Here is a 22,134-nt window from a genome sequence, read left to right as displayed (position 1 = left end):
GCCCTTTAGAGATCACTTTGCAAACCCAGCTTTGGTTCCCATTTTTCATGCAACAGTAAATAATTTCCTCAGGTCATTAAAATTTTTTCAAAGATATCATTTTAATAGCTATATAATATTCCATTCTATGGAAATGTCATTCTTTGCACTTATAGTTAAAAGGTCTTATTCAGAGAATAAACATTCACCTACATTTTCCTATAATTTTCTCATTATTTAATTTTTTTGTATTTGTCTTTAATCCCATACATATTCAGATGTATCAAAAAATTATGAAAAAGTATACAATAAAAAGCCTCTAACACCACAACCAGACACCTAGTTCCCCTCCCTATAAGGGTAACAAATATCATGAGGTTATTAAGTATCCTTTGGCAGATAACTAATGTACATATAAGCAAAGACATCTACATTTTTACAGAAATGTCCACCTTGGAATTTCATTGGGAGTTTCGTCTTCAGTGAGAGTTTTTTCTGCATGATAATGCCTTTCAAAATTATATAAGGTTCTGCTTATGGTCTGTATAATACCCAGTGCAAATTGGTTACCCGTGCAAACTACAGAGCTGATAAAAGTGTCTTCACTCAAGCCACCACATCTTTCACCAGTTTTAGGACTACAGATCTTAGGTAGTCATGAAAAGTCCCTTGAAAACCTCAGGTCAAAGCTTTCAGCCTCACACCTGGGATGAAAAAATAAGCCTTGAGAAAGTCAAAATAGGTACACAGACCCAGAATGCAGACAGGAATCATGGAAACTTCAGAACCTATAAAATACAGTAAGCAAATTCAAAGAATTCATTTGTTTACTCAGGATTGGTCACCAGTCCCACATAAAGATTTCAGCAAAGCAATCATCTCAAATATGATTAACAAATCTAACTTTTTCTGAATTGAATCTCTGGCATTCTGAAAACATTTAAGCACCTAAATGAGAAAATGTGCTAAATAAGAATCAAAAACATTAAAATGATGTATAACAGCTCTACTTTCCTTTTACCTCACTAGGGACTTTAAGAGGAATGTGTGTCACCTTACTACTGCTATATTTTACAGACTCTCTGGTTTTGATTAATATTACAATTCTTTCTAACACTGTTTTACAAACAGAATGATTTAAAAAATAAGAAAGACTATAAAGATCATCTCTTCTCTGTTCTATAATGAGCAATAAATAGCATGGAAAAAACACATGGGAAATAGAAGCAGTTCCTAATTTGGGGCCATACCACTTAATTTTCTTACCAAAGTTTATTTTCTATTCTGTACAGAATATCAGTGACAAGTAGCTAAACACCATGTGTTCAATATAGGGAGAAATATTTCTCTTTCTTATAGAATACTCAAATTGTAGCAATAGTCAAAGGAAAAAAACATGTTCCCTTTTGCAAAATCTTCTTACATTTATATATGCCAGGAAAAAACGTATTTGTTGTAGAATCCTACCTGTTGTATCAAGACCCCTAAGTTGCCCATGAACTCGATGAATGTTTAACTTGGCTGCAATTTCTTTGCCTTTTTCTGCTCCAGCATTTGATCTGAGAGATCCAGATGACTGAGGCTGCATCTTTGTGGCATGAACATACCTATCGAAATTTGAAGTTCTACCAGGTTCTGCATTGTTTGAAGTCTCTTCAACCACACCTCTTTATGAAAAAAAAGAGAGTAAAATGTTTAACATTTAAATAATACAGTTCAGAGAAAACATTTACCTAAAAGGTTTCCTTTAAAAAAGAAAAACACTCTGCTATTATACACCAATAGTAGTAAAAAATTCTTCAATGTTTACTGAAAGATACTATGAATAAAGACAGTAAAAATTTTTTAAAGACATATGTTACTAATCTATAAATTAAGATTTGAAATTCCAAAACCAGTTCTGAGTTTTAACATTACATTCTTAGAAATGTATTTTTAAAAGAAAAGATCATCAAGGATTGCTTTTACATCCTGCAAGATAATCATGGCTCAGATTAATAAAGTCTTTCTTACCTGTTCATGCGAACTTGTGTAGCAATTCTGTCAAAACACAATGCCACTAGGGAAACATGAGTCACGCTCCTACTAGGAGCTGTAGTTGGAGATTCTTCCACTGAGGCTTGTAACAAACGTAAGTTTACCTAACACACACACAAAATTTCAGAACTGACAAGTGAAAAGTTATCACTTAAACATCAAATATGCACAAAAATGAAAAACTACTGTTAAGAAGGGCGTATCTATGTATCTGACAGTGAAGACAAAGCTTATGAATACAGATTCTCATAAAATAATCATAATTAAATTTTTACTGGATGGATATGGAACATTCTACTATTACCTAATATTCTGCTTAAGTAAACTATTTATATTCCATTAGATCTACATTAGATCATAGAAATAAAACATATTTTTTTTAATATTACACACTGTTCTACTGTTATTCACATTGGTAACTGAAAAGGACAAACACCATCAAAATGCTCTCCTCTTTCAGGAAAAAATTTTTAAATATTAAATTGTTACCTTTGGTATGCTAACATTAGTCTGAAGACCTTTAATTGTTACATTATCTTGCTTCATTATAAGATTTGTCTGTGCTTGTCCTTGGTTAGTCGTTCCTATTGTAGGCTGCTCAGTTTTTGTTCCTCTAACATCTTGTTTGGAAGATAACTAAAAAGATCGTAAGTGAAATTATTTCACAAGCTTTTCATAACTTCCACATCATCCAAAACAGCAACTCACTTATTCACGCTGCCCCTCTATGCCCATCTATGTGCCAGCTGCGTTCTAGTTTTACATCCCACCTTAAAATCCAAACCTTCGATAAGCTAGGAAATAGACTGGTAGCATCATGGTTGAGAAAAGTAATACATATTAAATTGAAATCAGCCTATAGAGAAGCAGACAGAAAAAACGATACAGTAATTATAGGCATTTTTAAAGATCACTAAACTCTACTGGCTTGAAAACAAACTTGGTTTCTGATAATTGGCCCCTTTTTGGCTAGAAATATTTTCAAATTTCTTTTTTTCACTCATCTACTCTATCACATGAAATGCCAATATATATTAAATAAATAGTTAACTAAAATAATCAGTCTCACTTTCATCTCTCTTCTGGTCCCTACTCTAAGCATAATCCAGATAAATTTGAAAATCAAATGGAGAAGCGCTGGAAGAACACTGGGATATGACTGCTAAGTATCTAGCTTCGTGGCTAGAACCACAATGTAAGCAGAATATCACACAATGGGAGCAGTGACTTGATTCACTGAAGTGAACGAAGAAAATCTCAAAAGTAATATTAAGATACAAGTCATCTAATCATAGAGGAAAATCAAAACATAAACAGCTGTCTTAGAAAAGCAAGGTGTCAGTCCTAAAGAATATTCATTCACTTAGGGCCAAAGCTCTTTAGAAAAGGCTTGGAACTAAGCTGCTTCTGAAATACAAGAAACAAAGAAAGCTATTTCATATATTTTTTAAATAAATATTTTTACTACTATTCAATCTATAGTACGGTTATATGTCCTATCTTTTATGGAGTCAATGACATATAAACGCTTTTAGAACATGTTCAAATATTCTGATTTAACTTGTAAAGAAAATTTTTCAAGTTTGAATATTCTGTAACCATGATAAATATTCAATTTGCTATGCCCATTGAATTAAAAAGTTCTTACATTTTCTGAGAAGGTAGTCTTGCTATTTTGGACAGCTTCCCTGAGGACTTTAGCATGAAGATCATCTACAATTGCAGCTGGATGTCGGGTACTAGCACAGTGAACCATTGCTTCAATATATCTGAGGGGAAAAAACAGTAAATGAAATATTTAAATGTCGCTAATCCTACAACTTAGTTTATGTAAACATATCATGAAACGTAGCACCATTTGAATATGTACAACAATTGCTCAACATTGAAATGAGACTAAGCCACATATTTAGAAATTATACAAGGGAAACATTTCTGAGGTTATCCCCACCATCACTACCCTCACCCCAAGATGAAGTGTTCCACACTGGGCAATGATCTTTTCTTTAACAAACTTCTGAAGAAGATTTCCTGTGTTCTTCATTTAAATGACATATCATAAGAATCTTACTAAGTTATCAAAGAAAACTATGTGCTTTTGCAGGAAAAGGAAGATTTTCACGAAAGCTCATCTCCACCGAACCCTTTTTCTCTTCCCAACTGCTTCTACACCACTTCCATTGTGTTCCATTCTCATTTTTATTCATGTTAGTTTTATATAATAATATGTAATATTATTATATTATTGCAATATAATAATAAATTTGAATATACAGTCAGCTCTCCATATCTGTGGGTTCCAAATCCACACATTTAACCAAGTGCAGACTGAAAATACAGTATTCAAAATAGTCTTTGTGGGATGAGGAACCCGCCAATACAGAAGGTTGACTTTTTTGATCCGCGGGTTCCCCACAGGACCAACTTGCAAGAATTGAGCATCTGTGGATTTTGGTATCCACAGGTGTTCTGGAACCAATACCCAACAGATATGGAAGGACAACTGTAATTATTTAGGCTGAGAAAGTAGCAAATGATAACTGAAACACAGACCTCTTTAAGCATATTTCATTTTTATTCAATCAAAATAGCTATCAATAATCTTCTATGAACATATATCACATGCACTTGTAAGTATCAACAATCTTCTACACGAATATATCACATATACTTATCATATCACAGAGTAATCATTGTATAAAGCAACAGTTGTATTTCTAGACAAAATCAATACCTGTCTAAAGCTTCAGCCACCAGGGGAGTCAAAACAATATCAACAGTTCCTTTTACTTCAACTATGGCTGTTGTCCTGGTCTGGGACACTGGTTGATCCAGGGCCCACTCTTCTGTTAATGTTTCATCATCTGTGTTATCAGCGAGTTTTTTTTCCAATGGAGTATATGGCGTACTATACAATTTAACAAGCAAATCATGTATTAAAAAGACCATGAATTAGAAGTTGGAGCTTACTTAAGATGAGTGAACATGTACATTCATTACAACTAAAAATCTTATGGAATTGGACTTGACTTTTTTTTTTTTTTTTTTGAGATAGAGTCTCACTCTGTCACCTAGGCTGGAGTGCAGTGGTGCAATCTCAGCTCACTGCAACCTCCTCCTCCCAAGTAGCTCGGATTACAGGTGTGTGCCACCATGCCTAATTTTTTTGTATTTTTTGTACTAAAAAGTAGAGATGGGGTTTTGCCATGTTGGCCAGGCTGGTCTCGAATTCCTGGCCTCAAGTGATCTGCCAGCCATGGCCTCCCAAAGTGCTGGGATTACAGGTATGAGCCACCATGCCTGGCCTGGACTTGACATTTTATGTCCCAAAGACTTTCCAAAGACAGGCCAAAAGAAGTACTAAAATGCTAATTGATCAAAGATGGCTAATACATTGAATGAGAAAATTTTAACATATTTACCTGATGTACCTTTGCCAAATTATGAAAAACATGATACTGAATTCTTATTAGTCAGCAATTTTGATATGCCAAGTTACAGCATGTTTAACAGAAATGCTACTGACTACTTATAAATGTAGCCAAAGCCATGGCAGACAAAAGAGCTGGGCCGGGCGCGGTGGCTCACGCTTGTAATCCCAGCACTTTGGGAGGCCGAGGCGGGCGGATCACGAGGTCAGGAGATCGAGACCACGGTGAAACCCCGTCTCTACTAAAAGTACAAAAAATTAGCCGGGCGTGGTGGCGGGCGCCTGTAGTCCCAGCTACTCGGAGAGGCTGAGGCAGGAGAATGGCATGAACCCGGGAGGTGGAGCTTGCAGTGAGCCGAGACTGCGCCACTGCACTCCAGCCTGGGCGACAGAGCGAGACTCCGTCTCAAAAAAAAAAAAAAAAAAGAGCTGAATTATTTTGGTAATTTATTCTTAATATAAAGTTCATACTCAAATAAAGAATGATAATTATTCAGAAAAAACTCTACCCATCTCATAATCAAGGAAGACACTTTAAAAGCATGGTATTTTTACTTACTTTGAAGTTGATCCTGAAAGTTGCATGCCTCTGTCTAGCAAAGAATTAGCTGTGAGCCCCTGCTTGATAACCTAGAATATAAAACACTATAGTCTAGATTTTTAATATATTTCCCTAATTTTATGATATCAACTGATATATGTAAATACCTGAATTACCTAATATGATTTTGATATATTTGATATAAACATTTAACAGACAAATTGAGCAAATCAAATAATATATTCAATTGGCAGTTTCACTTTGTTGATTCAAATAAATGGCAAAGCAGGGTTGTGAGGGTAAAAGACTATAACTAAAACTTAAAAGCAAGTGTTTCAAATGTCTTTCCTCCAGAGTTTCTTTTTAAATTGAGTTTTTTCTCAAGCTAATTTTAGACTTCTCCTAGCAAAACCAACTTTTAAGTGGGAAAGAGAGCCACAGAAACATTAAACTATAGGAAAAACTAGTCTTGTATTTTATATCCATAAATGATAACAAGGAAAATAAATAAATGAACCTGACTAACCAAATTGAACCTTTACAAATGCTTGCCAGTTATTTACACTTAATGGCAAAAAATAACTTTCTTAACTCCCAGGTTACTTTTCCCCCCCCCAGCTACCCAAGCCTCTGGTAACCATCATTCTACTCTCTACATCTGTAAGAGCTTGCTTAGATTCCACATGAGTGAAATCATGAGGTATTTGTCTTTTAGTGCCTTACTTATTTCACTTAACATAGTGCCCTCCAGATTCATTCATATTGTCACAAATGACACGATTTCCTTTTTTTATGGCAGAAGAATATTTCACTGTGTGTATATACTACATTTTCTGTAACTGTCGATTCATTGATGGACTTTTAGGTTGATCCCATGTATTAGCTATTGTGAATAGTCCTGTAATTAACATGGGAGTACAGACATCTCTTTAATAAACTGAGTTAATTGCCTTTAGATATTACCAAGTAGTGGGATTGCTGGATCATATGGAATTCTGTTTTTAATTTTTTGAGGAATCTCCATACTGTTTTTCATAATGGCTATACTAATTTACATTTCCACCAACAGCGCACAAGTGTTCCCTTTTCTCTACATCCTCACCAATACATGCCATTTTTTTGTCTTTCTGATAATGGCCTATGTTCTGTTTTTGAAGCTGTCTAAAAATACTAATTCCTTGACCTATCTTCTCTAGAGATTTGACTGCCTAATCAAACTAGAAAGATTTATTTAAAATACTGAAATAATTCTATCCTCTCGGGTACTATTCTGCACAAGGACCATTCAGTTTTACACTGGAAAATTCATATACCAACATATTTCCACATGGACTAAAAAGGACATTTTGAAATCTTAGCATGGGCAATTGGTTTTGGGCAAGATAAGAAAACAGTACAACCTTAAAAACAAAATTTTGCAACTGTCACTAATGTTTCTTCTTCCTTCAATACATATTATTCAAATGCCTACATAATCTATGAGAATATTCAACTCCATGTATCATGTCCCATCATTACTAATACAGTTTAAGTCCAAGCCCTGGTCGTTTCTTACACAGACTACTGAGACAATCTCCTAAGTGATCACCCCAATTCCTCTCTTGCTTAACGACAATTCAATTCTACATAGTATTCAAAGTACATGAGATCCTATCATATTTCCTTAAAACTCTGAAGAGTTAATAAATTAAACTAAAATAAAACTCAAATTCCTGATGCCATGGTCTATAAGCTCTGAATGACCTGGCCTTTGTTTAGGTCTCCAGCCTCATTATGAGCAAGTCTCTCCACTCACTGTTTCTCGGGCATGCTGACCTCTTTCCCTCTTCAGGGCTTTAGGAAGGCGGTTGCCTCTGTCTGGAATGCAGTGCCCCTAGGTCCTCCTATCTTCAATTCCTCATCATCCTTCAAATTTCAGTCTAAATATTATCTCCTCAGATGGACATTTCATCTCAATACAATCTAAGTGTCCTCACCCCTTGTTATTCTCTATCCCGGCATCTCTTGGTTATCATCACAGACTCTTCTCACTTTGTAATTATATACTGATCTATCTATTAATTGTCACTTTCCACCTCTAAACCATAAGCTCCATATCCATTTCCCTCACCACTCTACATCAAGTGCCTTGTTCACAATACTGTATAATAAATATCTGAATTAAGAATAACTAAATAAGCATTTAGACACTTCAAATAAGTATAGAATTTCATATTGGCTATGACCACTAAATTTATTTTGAGGTATTTTTAGCTTACCTAAAAAATTACGTAATGCATTTTCAGAATACATTACAGAAATGCCCAATAACCACATTCATACTGAATTATAAGAACTCAAATGTCAAGTAAGTGGACGTTGAAGCCTTTGCATGGAAGGAGTTATGAATAAAAAGAACATCATTAAGAACAACTTCAAAATTTTATTTTTAAGACACAGAAAATATGAATTCAGAGAGAGTTGATCCTAATCTTAGAGTATAATGCAGACACAGAATATGTGTTGATTAGATTAATGCAGTGACAACTCATAAACCATATCTCAATTTAATTTACTTAAATTTCTAATATTCATCAATAACTCTGTGACCTATCATACATAAAGCTACGGCTTCAGAAAGTCTCTCAGAAAGGTAGCTAAAAAGAATGAGAGTAATTATGAAAATAATTTCTTAAAAATCTGTTTTTCTAAATCAAGGTATCAATGGAAACTAATGATTTGGTTTATACCTTAAAAGTTGGAACAGAAAGCTGTTCAAATGATGATGAACTTTCTTCACTGGTTGGTGTATCCAGATCAAGGGGACGATGCAATGAGGATTTAGAGGTTCTTTTGTTGGTTGGGTGCTTAACTGACCAATTAATTACCTGGAACTGAGTAAGGTAAGTCTGATAACAATTCATCACAGGTTGTTGTGGAGTAATCTGTTCACTCTCCACTGTTTTCTCACCTTCTACAATATATAGATGCTCTATAACATCATCTTCTCCACCTAATGCAGAAACAAATGAAGCCTGAGAAGGATGAGTTTTGAATGGCAGAGTTCTGGAATCCTGAATGCTTTCTCCATGTCCAGTAAGTGGCCCTTCTACACTGTGATATATGGAACCCCTACTGTAGTCAATCTGCTGGGTTTGCTTTTTCTTCTTTTTTCTACCCGGATAAGTTCCAGGGCCTTCATCACTGCTAATGGGCTCAAATTCCTCAGCAGCAGAAAAGTAGGCTTCACTATCAGCCATTGACATGCTGGAATCCATTGATCGATACTGATGAAATGAATTAGAGTCTGCCGATGGTGTATATGGGAATGAACCAAAACTTCTCCTCTGCTTTGGTGAGTCTAGTACATTCTCATCACTTCGAGAGACATCACTACTAAACTGGACTCCAACTGTTACAGGCTGCTTGTCCCCATAGAAAGCAGCAGTAAGACTCTTAGTACTTCCAAGACGGGTGGAACAGACAGAGGCTTGTCGTTTCAAGGGAGATCTAAGAGGAGACTGACCTACTGACTTATCCTGAGTATTAGGAGACACAGGGCTGTTTCCTGAAATTTCTGTAGGGATACTAAAACAGAAAGCAAAGCTATTACCATTTTCTATACATCATAAATTTAAGCATAAAAAGAAGTATCAATAAAAATCCTTTTAGTAATTTTAATCATGTACTTTACAAATAAAAGAAAATCTACAATTTTATAATAAAATACCCAAAGTAGCAAAACAGTACAATATGTGTTCACACCCCCCATTAGTTCCAAAATATTTTGAGGTAGCTTAAAACACAATAAAAACTGAAAGAAACCCCAGAATGTAATCTTCTATCCATAATCCATGGACACTAATACATTTATAAAGGTTTTTTTTTTTTTTCACATCCTTTAAAAACTTGTCCAACAAAATACACCAGGTGTCTTTGATTAAAGGAGACTGGAGGAAGAAGTTATACATAACCCCAGTATTTCTGACTTCAGCAACTGATGTAGTAGTGCCATTTACTAAGTCAGAACAAGTTAAGAATGGTAAGAATAAGGCCATTTTTAATATGTTGAGTTTGAAGTCTCCATGAAATATCCAAGTAGATATGTCAAGAAGGTAGCTAGGCCTTAGGAACAAAGGTTTTGGCTGGAGTTTTACATTTAAAAGATGTTAGCTAGAGAACATAATTGAAACCAAACAGTTATTGAGACTCCCTAGGGAAATAATATAGAGTAAGTGGAGAAAAAGGAGAGAATGTTCAACAAAGGGCAGGCTATAAAAGGAAGAGAAAAAAGAAAGGAGGAAGAAATGGAGGACAGGACAATGGAGACTGAGAAGGAATAGCCAAGGAGGTGGGAGGAAATTTTGAAATGTGCTATCAAACCAAGAGGAAACTGTGATTCAAGAAGGGACTGGCCAACTATTAAGGTGCCAAGAGGAGGAATAAAAAGTATCCATTACACTAGAAGGATAATATCTGAATGTTAACAATGATTCACTCTGAGTGGTGGGATGACAAGAAACTTCCACTTTCATTACACTTTCTTGTACTTTCCTCATATCTGGAATGAATATATGTATGTATGATTTTTATAATCAGATAGACAACAGCAAACCGACATTTCAAAATATGTTCAGATATACAGGAAACAATTTTCTAAAATGGGGGAATGGAGAGGGAAGAAGTTTTTCTTGCCAGAATTTTAAACAATTATACTCCTATTTATGATCAGGCTTCTAAATCTAAGTGAATACTGACCTTGCTTGGCCATCATTTCTTTTTGTCCCATGCAAGAACTCTTTTTGAACCAAATGGTCATCAGCAACAGATGAGGGACTTTCCTTTTCACCAGCCAACAAAGGCTGTGCAGCACTAGAACTACTGTTCTCTTCTGAGGAAGAGGATGAACTATGAGATCGTAATGGTACTTGAAGACTAAGGTGCTGAGTTTTTCTCTCTACTTCTATTCCCACTGATTTGTTTTCCCATTCTTTTCTCTTCATGCCATTCACATTACCTAAACAAACAAAAGGTGGGTTAAGTGAACACACAAATCTCAACAGCAGTTTATAAAAAACATGGCAATCTAATCCATTTTTAAGTATATATATATATTTTTTTTTTTGAGATGGAGTCTCGCTCTGTCACCAGGCTGGAGTACAGTGGCACGATCTTGGCTTACTGCAACCTCTGCCTCCCAGGTTCAAGAGATTCTCCTGCCTCAGCCTCCCAAGTAGCTGGGACTACAGGCACACACCACCAAACCAAGCTAATTTTTATATTTTTAGTAGAGAAAGGGTTTCACCATGTTGGCCAGGATGGTCTTGATCTCTTGACTTCCTGATCCGCCCTCCTCAGGCTCCCAAAGTGCTGGGATTATAGGCGTGTAAAAAGCACAAGCGACTAATTTCATATAGCAATTTGTTAAACATTTTAGAAATATATCTACATAAGTATAGATCCCAGGCCCATAAACAGTGAATTTTTTTCTTCTTTTTAAATCTTTCATTGGAAAATTTTCAAACTTACAGAAAACTTTCAAGAATAGTACAAAGAACCCCATATATCTTCTACTCGGATTTACTTATTTTAAGCATTTTTCCCCTTTTGCTCTAAAAGTTCAATGTTGACAGGGACTGTATCATTTTTCATTCATTGATGTACCTCCAGTGCCTAGAACAATGCCTCATACACAGAAGGCACTCAATACATGATTTTATGAATGAATAAATAACAACGTTAGGATCAGAGTGAAACACCACTGTTTCAGAGTTTCATAAAGAGCTCTGTGATGTGTTATATAAATTGAGGGGCTGGGGGAAATAAAAAGAGAATTCTATAGCTGCCTAGATCCAAAAAAAATAACTCTTGCTTAACTTCCCCTCTCCTCCTACCATCCCTGTTTTAGCCAAAAAAAGTAAATCCGCTAATGGAGAAAACATCTCTGTGAACAGAATGCAGTGGCATTCAAGGGGTAAGAGTCGTAAACCTAAAATATAATATTATTTACTTCTACTACCACAAATGTAAAATAGAGCAATGAAAGTCAAAAGAAAAAATGGTCTTGATTCGCTTCTAAGTGATACAGGAACATAGTGTTCACTGGCCTTCCAAGTAGATCCTTAATTCTACCCATATGCCCTCCTTGATTTTATCCTGACACTGCATCTGTACTCCATTCCTGGAAGACTCAACAATCAGAAACTCAGGTACATATGTAGGGGTTATTTCCAAGCTTCCCTGGACGAGAAACTTATGGCAATTCAGCAATTACAACCCACTACTAAGAGAATCACCAAGAGATACAGACACTTCCTATTATACATTATAAGAATTTTACTTTCAGCCGGGCGCAGTGGCTCACGCTTGTAATCCCAGCACTTTGGAAGGCCGAGGCGGGCGGATCACGAGGTCAGGAGATCGAGACCACGGTGAAACCCCGTCTCTACTAAAAATGCAAAAAATTAGCCGGGCGTGGTGGCGGGCGCCTGTAGTCCCAGCTACTCGGAGAGGCTGAGGCAGGAGAATGGCGTGAACCCGGGGGGCGGAGCTTGCAGTGAGCCGAGATCGCGCCACTGCACTCCAGCCTGGGTGAAAGAGCGAGACTCCGTCTCAAAAAAAAAAAAAAAAAAAGAATTTTACTTTCTTCAATGTTAGAAAGAGAATTTACTATTTTCCTCCTTTCATATCATGTATAAATTCCCTGCAAATATTCTTTCTTGAGTTTGTGATGGTTAATCTTTGAAAATCAAGCAATCTTTATAATTAGCACCAGTTGTAGCACATTAGAGAGAACAACAAAGTGGCTTCAATGGCCCTGATTCGAGTTTCTTCTCAGCCATACTTGGCTATATCACTTCATGCAACTCAGTCTTAGTGACAGGCCTCAGTTTCCTTACTACAAAACAAGGATAATGTCCACTTTACATGGCAGCTTAGGGATTAAATGAGAAAATGCCAGTGTAAACCTTTAAAAATGAACATTATTCAAATATAAAAAAGTTACATAAGAAGACAGCTAAATTATTACAATCTATCTTATCACTTAAATGCCAAGAAGTTTTGATGTTTGCTGATTTTATAAGATAATCTGCTGTCATTCTAGCAAACCTGCCAAAGTACAATGACCTTAAAATAACTTGTGCACACTTACTACTACTCAGTAAAAAAATCATTTAGGAATTTAGTATATGTAGTCCAGCTGTTTCCTCTAAGAGCTCCTATACATGGGAAAGCAATCTGATCAACTCTTAAAGGTAAAATTACCCCTTTCCTATCTTTTTTGTGTGTACTGATAAAAGGCAAAGGCAAATTAATATTTTTAAATTAATTAAGGGGAAATGGCTAAATATTCGTGAAGTATCAAGACTTTTCTACATTTAACATCTTCACAGCATGGCAACTTAAACAGTAAATATTGCACTGAATCATAGGAACACACAACTAAAAAAATCCAGAGGAAAAATCTGTTTCTGAAGTGTCTGGAGAAAAGACTCTAGGTAAATCTAAATATAATACACTTAAAGCCACTCTTTACTGCTCATAGCAAACTGGTGTATTTGCAGAGTTATGCTAAAGATTCTTTTTTTTTTTTTTTTTTTTTTTGAGACGGAGTCTCGCTCTGTCGCCCAGGCTGGAGTGCAGTGGCGTGATCTCCTCTCACTGCAAGCTCCGCCTCTCGGGTTCACGCCATTCTCCTGCCTCAGTCTCCCAAGTAGCTGGGACTACAGGCACCCACCACCACGCCTGGCTAATTTTTTGTATTTTTAGCAGAGGTGGGGTTTCACCATGTTAGCCAGGATGGTCTCGATCTCCTGATCTCGTGATCTGCCCGCCTCGGCCTCCCAAAGTGCTGGGATTACAGGCGTGAGCCACCGCGCCCAGCCAGAGTTATGCTAAAGATTCTAAAACCAGAGTTCTTTTCTTGACATGTTTAATTTTACTGATAAGGAAAATACTTTGCAAATATAATTGGTGACATGGGGGCCAATAATATAAATATTACTATCCAAAAGTTTTCCTATAAAAGAAAGCTGGTGCAACAATTGTTACCTTCAAGTACAGCTATTCCTAAGTATTTATCTGGATGCTGTGCTACAGGAAAATGCTAATATGTAAGGAAATATTTAGAAAAAACTCTGTGAGGAGAGCCACCCACGTCAACAACAGAAGATCTGAACAGGAGACCTACTTCTGCCCTGTGTAACTCCGAAAAAATCACTAGTTTTATCTGGCTTTAGTTAAGTCATGTGCAAAACAAAGGTGGATTATATTAAACCCTACTCATAACATCACACAAAGTAAATTGAGTTGAACAGAGTTAACACTGAATTTCTCTCAAAATGGCATAGTGATAAAGTAAACAATTAGCACAAGTGACAAAACATTTTATTACCATCTATAATTTTGGGAATTTCTTTAGTAATTATCCATTCTCCAGGCTGTAGCAGAGACTGTCCATAATACATATCAGACTCTGCACTTGTGCTTGAAAATGCAGAGCTACTGGAAGGTGTCAACTCTTCAAGTTTGAAGAAATCTAGGCCAGTTATTGTGCCACCAAAGAATCTGCAGCCACCGAGACAACCACATTTGTTTCTACACCTCTTATTCTTCAGGATATCGTCTGGCCATAAAAACCACAACCTAAACAGACCCCAAAAGAAAACAAAAAACAACAACATAAAAAAAAAATCATTAAGAAATAAAAAACTTTTTGATAGATAATTAAATATAAGTTAATTGTAAATATTTTTAAATGACAAAGTAAACACAAACACAAAGGTTTATTCCCACTGTGTTTTTTTTTTAATCATTTGCCTTTCTGAAAAATATAGTCTTACCAGAGGCAAGTGAGATGGATGGAGATAAGCAGAATCAATAATAATACAGATATGGCATACATCAAAAAGCCCAAAGCATTAAAGAAAAAAGCAAATATAAAAATCAGACATTTAAGTCCAGTTTTAGAATGTAGTAAACATTCTCAAAAACACTAAAATTTTAAGACATTAATCCAAAAAAACCATTAGTATAGATTATGCTTGATAGCTCATTACCTTTAACATCTCAGGGCCTATTTCACACTGCAATTTAAAACACTAAAAAATTACAAATATGGAGCAACTAAGAAATTATTTCTCAATAAAATGGTCTACTCCTTTGTAATAAGGACTACACATAAAGTATTAAAAATGTATGTAAACTTCAGGTTCTGTATAACTGACTCATAGGTCTGTCACTATTTATTAACTCCCCTCTTTTCTTAAAAAATATTATATAATATAAATCTGTGAGATATACCTTTATTCCTTTTTTTTTTACTTTAATAAAATCCCCTCATATTTACAGCCTATTTTTCTAAGCATTTTTACATGTATTATCACCTTGGATTCTCAAAACCCTCACAGGGAAACAGAATAGGCATGATCAACTTCATTTTACATTCATTAATTTATATTTCTTGAACATATCTATTAAGTGCCTAGTGTCATGCTAAGCAAAACTGATATAGTCCTTATCCATATGAAGTTTACAATACAGAGGCAAAGACAAAAAATAAACAAGAAAATAATAACTAATCATAAATTCTATTAAGTGCTATGAGGTAAACAGGGTGTTGTGACAAAGAAAATAGGAAGAATCTTTGAAAAAGTAACATCTGAGACATTAGAGATAAGGTGAAACAACTTAGAAGTGGAACATCTATCTAGAGAAGACAGACGGAAAAATGTATGAGTAGGCCTTAAGATGAGGGGGAACTTGAGATTACATTGGTCAGATGTTATCCATTTCAAATCACTTCTGTATTTTAAAGTATTAAGTCAAGCAGCAAAGGTATCTTAAAACACCATCAAAAATAAAAGAACTTAAATACACAATAGACATTTTTTTACTTCATTTCCACAGCAAAAGTTTGGTAGAATGCATGGCTTTGAGTCCTCTAGACCTGAGTTCAAATTCTAGCTGTGCCACTTACTAACTCTACAACTTCAGACAAGTTAACATCTCTGAGCCTCAGTTTCCTCATCTGCAAAATGATGGTATGATATATCTAATTAAAGATCATTGTGGGGATAAAATAGCATAACACGTGTAAAGCACCTGAGATGCAAAATGTGGACTACACAAGTTACACAACAAACGTTAGCTCTCCTTTCCTATCTTTGCATAATCCAATGCACTAGTTCTCAAACGTTAGCTTGTATTAGAATCAACTCAATGGCTCGTTGAACTGTAGGTGGCTGGGCTTCACCTCCAGAGTTTCTGATTGAGGTCTGGGAAGGCCTGATTATGTATATTTGTAATAAGTTCTAAGGAGATGTTGATGCTGGTGGTTGGGGAGCCATATATATATTTTTTTTTTTTTTAGTAGAGACGGGGTTTCACCGTGGTCTCGATCTCCCGACCTCGTGATCCACCCGCCTCGGCCTCCCAAAGTACTGGGATTACAGGTGTGAGCCACCACGCCCAGCCAGGGAGCCATATTTTTAAAAAACATTAATCTAATGGAACTAATGGCCTATGTATTCAGTAGCTTTTCCAGTAATATCAGAAAAGAATATACATTTCTCTAAAACTCCAGGGAATCCAATATGCACAAAGGCAGCCAAAGCTGAAGGTCAGTGAGTTACCATGTGGGGAGAGGCAAATCGTCATGAGTCCTAGGAATCCCTGTATGTTCCTGCTGGGTATGCCATGAATGCAAGCTCTGTCCAGGCTATTTCACAGGGTTGTGTTTGGAGCAAGAAACCTTGAGGGTTGAGGTAATCTTTCTCTCTGGAAAAGAGTAGGCTTGCTTCCACTTACTATAAAAATAGTAAGATTCCCTAAGTTCAGTGTTCCTCTTCTGTAACGTAAATCTACTTTATGCACATATTCATCATGATGGGGCTTTATTTATTTATTTATTTTTTTTTTTTTGAGACAGCGGTTGCCCAGGCTGGAGTGCAGTGGTGCAATCTTGGCTCACTGCAACCTCCGCCTCCCAGGTTCCAGTGATTCTCCCACCTCAGCCTCCCAAGTAGCTGGGACCACGTTATCCCCTATAGGATTCAGGGACAGAGTTGCTAGATTTAGCGAATAAAATACAAACAAAAATAAGTTTGTTCTATGCAATATGTGGGACAAACTTATATTAAAATGTGTTTTGTTGTTTATCTGAAAGTTAAATTTAACTAGGCATCCTGTATTTTCTCTGGCAACTCTACTTGGGGGGATACAGGGAACCAACCTGCCCACACGTGACTGGCTACCGCTTTGGCTGTAATATAGTCTCTGATCAGAAGTTTTGTGTATTTTTCCAGCATCCATGAAATTGTAACAGCTAACTTGTTAACTCGTAAGAGAGATAAAAACCCCAGACTCTTCACAATTTTTGACAAGCTACAGCACTGAAACCAACCTAAATGAGCTACTTGGAGCAACTTGAGTCACCTGAAGCAACCTCCTTAGTTCCATTAGCACCTTGCTCTACCACCTAACCTAATCAAAGACAGGCATTTGGTTCACACTAAGTGGCCTCCTGCGCAATATATAACAAAGAAATCCAATTTATTTTACAAAATATTCTTCATACATGAGCTTTCATACTCAGATATATGTCAAATCTTCCTCAATTAATTTAAAAGATTAATGTAATATCAATAAAAATCTCAAGAGATTTTCTTTTTTTAACCAGAAAAATGGTTCCCAAGTTCTTTTGGGAAAGTTAACAGATAACAGTGAACATTTTGTTAAACAGAGAAATGAATATGTCGATTTATCTCCTTACCTAGAATAATATACACACGCACCCCATATAAAATCCAGAGGGATTCGAGTTTTATATGTTGACAAGAAAAAGGAAAAGAAAAAAATAATACAAATGCTATTTGATTACTAGCAAAAGAATGGCTTTCTCAAATTAGTAACTGACATATTTGAATGCATAAAATTAAAGTCATATATGAAAATAAAAACAAAATTAAAAGATAAAACAAACTGTAAACTACTAGCAACAGAGATCACAAAAAGGGTGATCATCTATAAAGAGCTCTTAAAAATGGAAAACCACCAAGACCTCAGTAAATAAATGTACACAGAATATAAACATTCAATTCACAAGCGAAGAAATCGAAACAGCTAACAAACATGGTTTTTAAAGTATTAATTTCAGAAATATATAAATGCAAAATAAAGAGATGCCACTTTTCACTTAAGAGAAAACACTCAAAAGGTAGCAATGGTGCAGGGTGACAGGGACTAGCTAAAACGCCATTGGGGATATAAACTGAAATTAATTTCTGGCAAGTAATTTGGGAATGCATATGAAAAGTCTTAATTTTCAACTCATTCATACTCCCTTCCAGGAAATTATCTAAAGGAAACAGCCAGAAAGCATGGGAAAATATTTTATGTGCAAAAATGTTCCTCTATCATTTATAATGGGAAATTTAGAAACAATCTAAATATTTAATGTAAGGGCAATGGCTAAATAAAACATGTTGTGTCTTTTTGGTAATGTATTATCATTTGTTTAAAAGGATCTTTATAAAATGTTTAATCATGTGGCCAGATACTTGGCATATAAGTTTAATACAAACATGCAGAATTTTAAACTGTATATACAGGATGATTTCAAGCATTAAAAAAAAACCCAGCAAAATCCTGGAGATAAAATTTCATGTGGTGGGGTTATGATCATTATTTTCTTTTGTTTCTTAATAGTTTCCTATATTTCTGGAATTAGCACATATTAAATATACAATGGGGAAGATGGGGATGGAAAAAGTCACACTGTCATTTTAAATAGAAGTGATTCAGTAAGAGGCGCTGGCAATTTTTTAAATCATATATAATAATAATTTCCTAAGGACCAAGGAAATAGCCCTGAGTACTCTTAGTCTTCCTTGCAGTTCTGAAGGCCCATAAAAGGAGTTTTATACAGTAGACGATAGTACTACTGTGATTTCTAGGAATGAATGATGACTTGAAAGTGGAGAGCTGTGGTGAGAGAGAAAATGTAGCACTTTAAAAAACGTTATTTGGGGACCGTAACGTAAACTTGTTTCACTGTTGGCATACATGGTATAGACTTAGAAACACATCAGAAAATAATGTTATTTCCAACAACTACACCATCACCAGAGACAAGATATGTATTTACTTAAATATCAGGTCCTTATATATTCATTGAGGTGCAGCAGCACAATCATATTAGGTCTTTATTTAAAATATTCTTAGTCCATTCTCTCAGTAGAATTTCCTCTATAATTATCTAGTTTTTTTCATCTGAACAGGAGACTACTGCCATTCTTAACATTTTCACTTACCTCTTAGTTCTGGCATCATGAGTTTCTAAGAAATGTCTTTGTGCCTCATGTTTAGAATGATGGTCAGCAGCTAAAGCAATATCAACAGTAATAAGTCCTAAATTGGCTGACCCAGCTTCAAGCCAATAGGCCCTCCGTAGCACTGCAGGCTGAAGTCCAATTCTGCAATTATTTAATTGCTCAATGTACTGTCTCACTTGAAAATCCTGAATTGCAGCACTGATTCCTTCCCCAACCGACTGATTGTGGAGATTACAGTTTGCAACTCGAATTGCACCCATCTAAAATTGAATGAAGAAAATGAAACAAAAGTGTAATTTCTGTATTTTTAAGTAGCTTAGCCAAAACTACTGAATAGGTGATCGTTTCAAATAGAGTAAAACATAAATGGAAGGAGAAAATAAAGGAAAAAGAAATAAAAAAGGGAAAAAATGGGAAAGGGACAAGAAGGAAACAGAAAAGTTAAACAAAATAAAAACAAAAATAGACAATTTTTTAAAAAGAGGATAAAAGGAAAAAAGCAGAAATCCACAGGCGAACAAGAGAAGTAAACAATAAAATCATAGAAACTTAACAAGGCTTGATTTTACACTACAATCCATAAAAGAGTGGGAAACAAATGTTTTCAAGAGCCAGGCAGAAAATATAAATGTATGAATCCTAAAGACATTCAAAAATCAAATCATTTAAAAGCACAACCAGTTTATATCCTTGAAATAAAAGCAACCTACTATTTTATATCCCTCCCATAAAGCAATGTTATAATAACTCAGTTAGAGTAAATAACTGGTGAAAGTATGCCTTAAAAAAAATAATACTGGAAGAGAACATGGATTAGTAAAAAATAGAAAGCTTTCTCCTAAAATTTTGTGGCAGTCTGTGAGATGACAAACTATAAATGTGTTTTATTTCAAGAAATAGAGGTTTGGTTTAGTAAAAACGAAAAAGCACTACAGCAGCCAAGCAAAACACTTACCTTTATATTTGTAGCACAACCATGCTCAACAATGTAAATATCGGCTCCATCTACTGCTAAACGAATCATAGTATATTTCAAATCATCTGAAGTTGGACAAGGCCCAGGAATACAACTCAACTAAAATAAAAAAGGATTGTACATCTAAATCATCACCATCAACTTATTATTTTGACACTTAAGTCATCTTCTTTAAATAAACACAAAAAATCTAGTTATTGATGTATTTTTTAAAAATCAGTCTAATTTCATTCTTTTATAATAATAAATGAAATCAGCAGTTAAAGTGTTATCAATTAGAAAACTATACATTAGAAAACAATAAGTATGCACCATTTTCATTCAGAAGGGGCAAGTAGCAAGTCTAATGGACAATACATATACAACTTCTTATTGAAACTCAGAGAGGATAAGCAAAGTAAAGTGAAAAGTAAAACAGTGTCACAGGTTTACAAGAATTGTATGAGTTTAGAGTTGTAAGGTTTTCTTACAGGTACTCCATACACACAGATGTATTTTCACACACACACACAAATATATTAACTGTAAATATGATATCTAAGACAATCCACATTAATTTTATTTTACTACTAAAACACAGATTTTTATGATGTTTAGGTTAGAAGAAAATGTATATATCACCTACATCAATAAATTTCTTGAAGAGATGGCAGCCCTGAGTAAATTATTGGCCCAATAGCATGAAAATGCTCATAGTGGCAGAGCCAGAACTAGAAACAGGTGTCTTACAGTGTCGTCAATACTCTATAAGGATATATTTCCTCTGGACAAAAATAGACCTAAACAAACTAAAGTGACAGAATGGAGATCAGTAGTTGCCTGAGGTAGGGGGTGACTGCAAAGACACACAAAGGAATTTTCTAAGGTGATAGAAATGTTCTATATCTTCACTGGTGGTAATAGTTACACAGGTATATACAGCATTTGTCAAAACTAAAACTGTACAACTTTAAAAGGATGAATTTACTGTAAATTATGCCTCAATGAAACTTATTTTTAAAAATTTAAGAGCTGGGCGCAGTGGCTCACGCCTGTAATTCCCAGCACTTTGGGAGGCAAAGGCAGGCGGATCACGAGGTCAGGAGATCGAGACCATCCTGGCTAACACAGTGAAACCCCATCTCTACTAAAAACACAAAAAATTAGCCAGGCATGGTGGCGGGCGCCTGTAGTCCCAGCTACTAGGGAGGCTGAGGCAGGAGAGTGGCATGAACCCAGGAGGCGGAGTTTGCAGTAAGCCGAGATGGCGCCACAGCACTCCAGCCTGGGTGACACAGCGAGACTCTGTTTCAAAAAAAAAAAAAAAAAAATTTTTATGCAACATACAAACTTTAAGTTAAAAAAAGAAAAAGAAAAAGGAGGGGGAGGCACCTAAAGGTATGTGTGTATTATCCATAAAAAACTGCCTGCCTGACCTATGACTAAGGAACCAATTCTGCGGAGCCTGGCAATGTGTTTATAATAAGAAAAAAAATAATTTTATCACCAAGTACAGCTGTTTCCTTTATTGTCAATATATAAGGATGTGTTACAGATTTTTTTTGGACATAAAAGTAGGATGAACTACTTTCAATTCACAGTAATATAACAGCAAACAAATATAATTTGTATAGCAGAAGAACAAAAAAGGAAAGACACATACAGGAAAGAACTAGAAAGAAAAACTAAGCTGTTAACCACTGTGTTGTAGAACCAGGGTAAGTTATTTTCCTTTTTTGAAACAGCCGTGCTTTCCAGATTTTCTGAAATAACCATGCTTCCAAAATCAGGGGAAGAAAATGCCTCCCTCCCCAAATTCATAAGGGAGGGTATTTATTGCACAATAATACTATGCATTTCATTGCCACTGCACATGGTT

General features: G+C 35.4%; 1 protein-coding gene across 1 annotated transcript in view; it reads right to left on the bottom strand.

Annotated features, from left to right (window-relative positions):
- Window positions 1-22,134, bottom strand: part of BLTP1 (bridge-like lipid transfer protein family member 1) — a 208,736-nt gene that overhangs the window by 108,340 nt on the left and 78,262 nt on the right. The window contains exons 25-35 of the mRNA XM_058437034.1: window positions 20,256-20,375; window positions 19,280-19,560; window positions 14,362-14,612; window positions 10,725-10,983; window positions 8,717-9,554; window positions 6,006-6,076; window positions 4,751-4,924; window positions 3,665-3,785; window positions 2,506-2,652; window positions 1,993-2,120; window positions 1,447-1,646 (exon numbers count right to left, since the gene is read on the bottom strand). Of these exons, the coding sequence (XP_058293017.1) occupies window positions 1,447-1,646; window positions 1,993-2,120; window positions 2,506-2,652; window positions 3,665-3,785; window positions 4,751-4,924; window positions 6,006-6,076; window positions 8,717-9,554; window positions 10,725-10,983; window positions 14,362-14,612; window positions 19,280-19,560; window positions 20,256-20,375 (2,590 nt within the window). The remainder of the gene's footprint in view (window positions 1-1,446; window positions 1,647-1,992; window positions 2,121-2,505; window positions 2,653-3,664; window positions 3,786-4,750; window positions 4,925-6,005; window positions 6,077-8,716; window positions 9,555-10,724; window positions 10,984-14,361; window positions 14,613-19,279; window positions 19,561-20,255; window positions 20,376-22,134) is intronic.

Source organism: Hylobates moloch, unplaced genomic scaffold (assembly GCF_009828535.3).
Source record: "Hylobates moloch isolate HMO894 unplaced genomic scaffold, HMol_V3 SCAFFOLD_3, whole genome shotgun sequence".
In the NCBI taxonomy this organism is placed as follows: domain Eukaryota; kingdom Metazoa; phylum Chordata; class Mammalia; order Primates; family Hylobatidae; genus Hylobates; species Hylobates moloch.
This window is presented reverse-complemented; position numbering and strand designations above follow the sequence as displayed.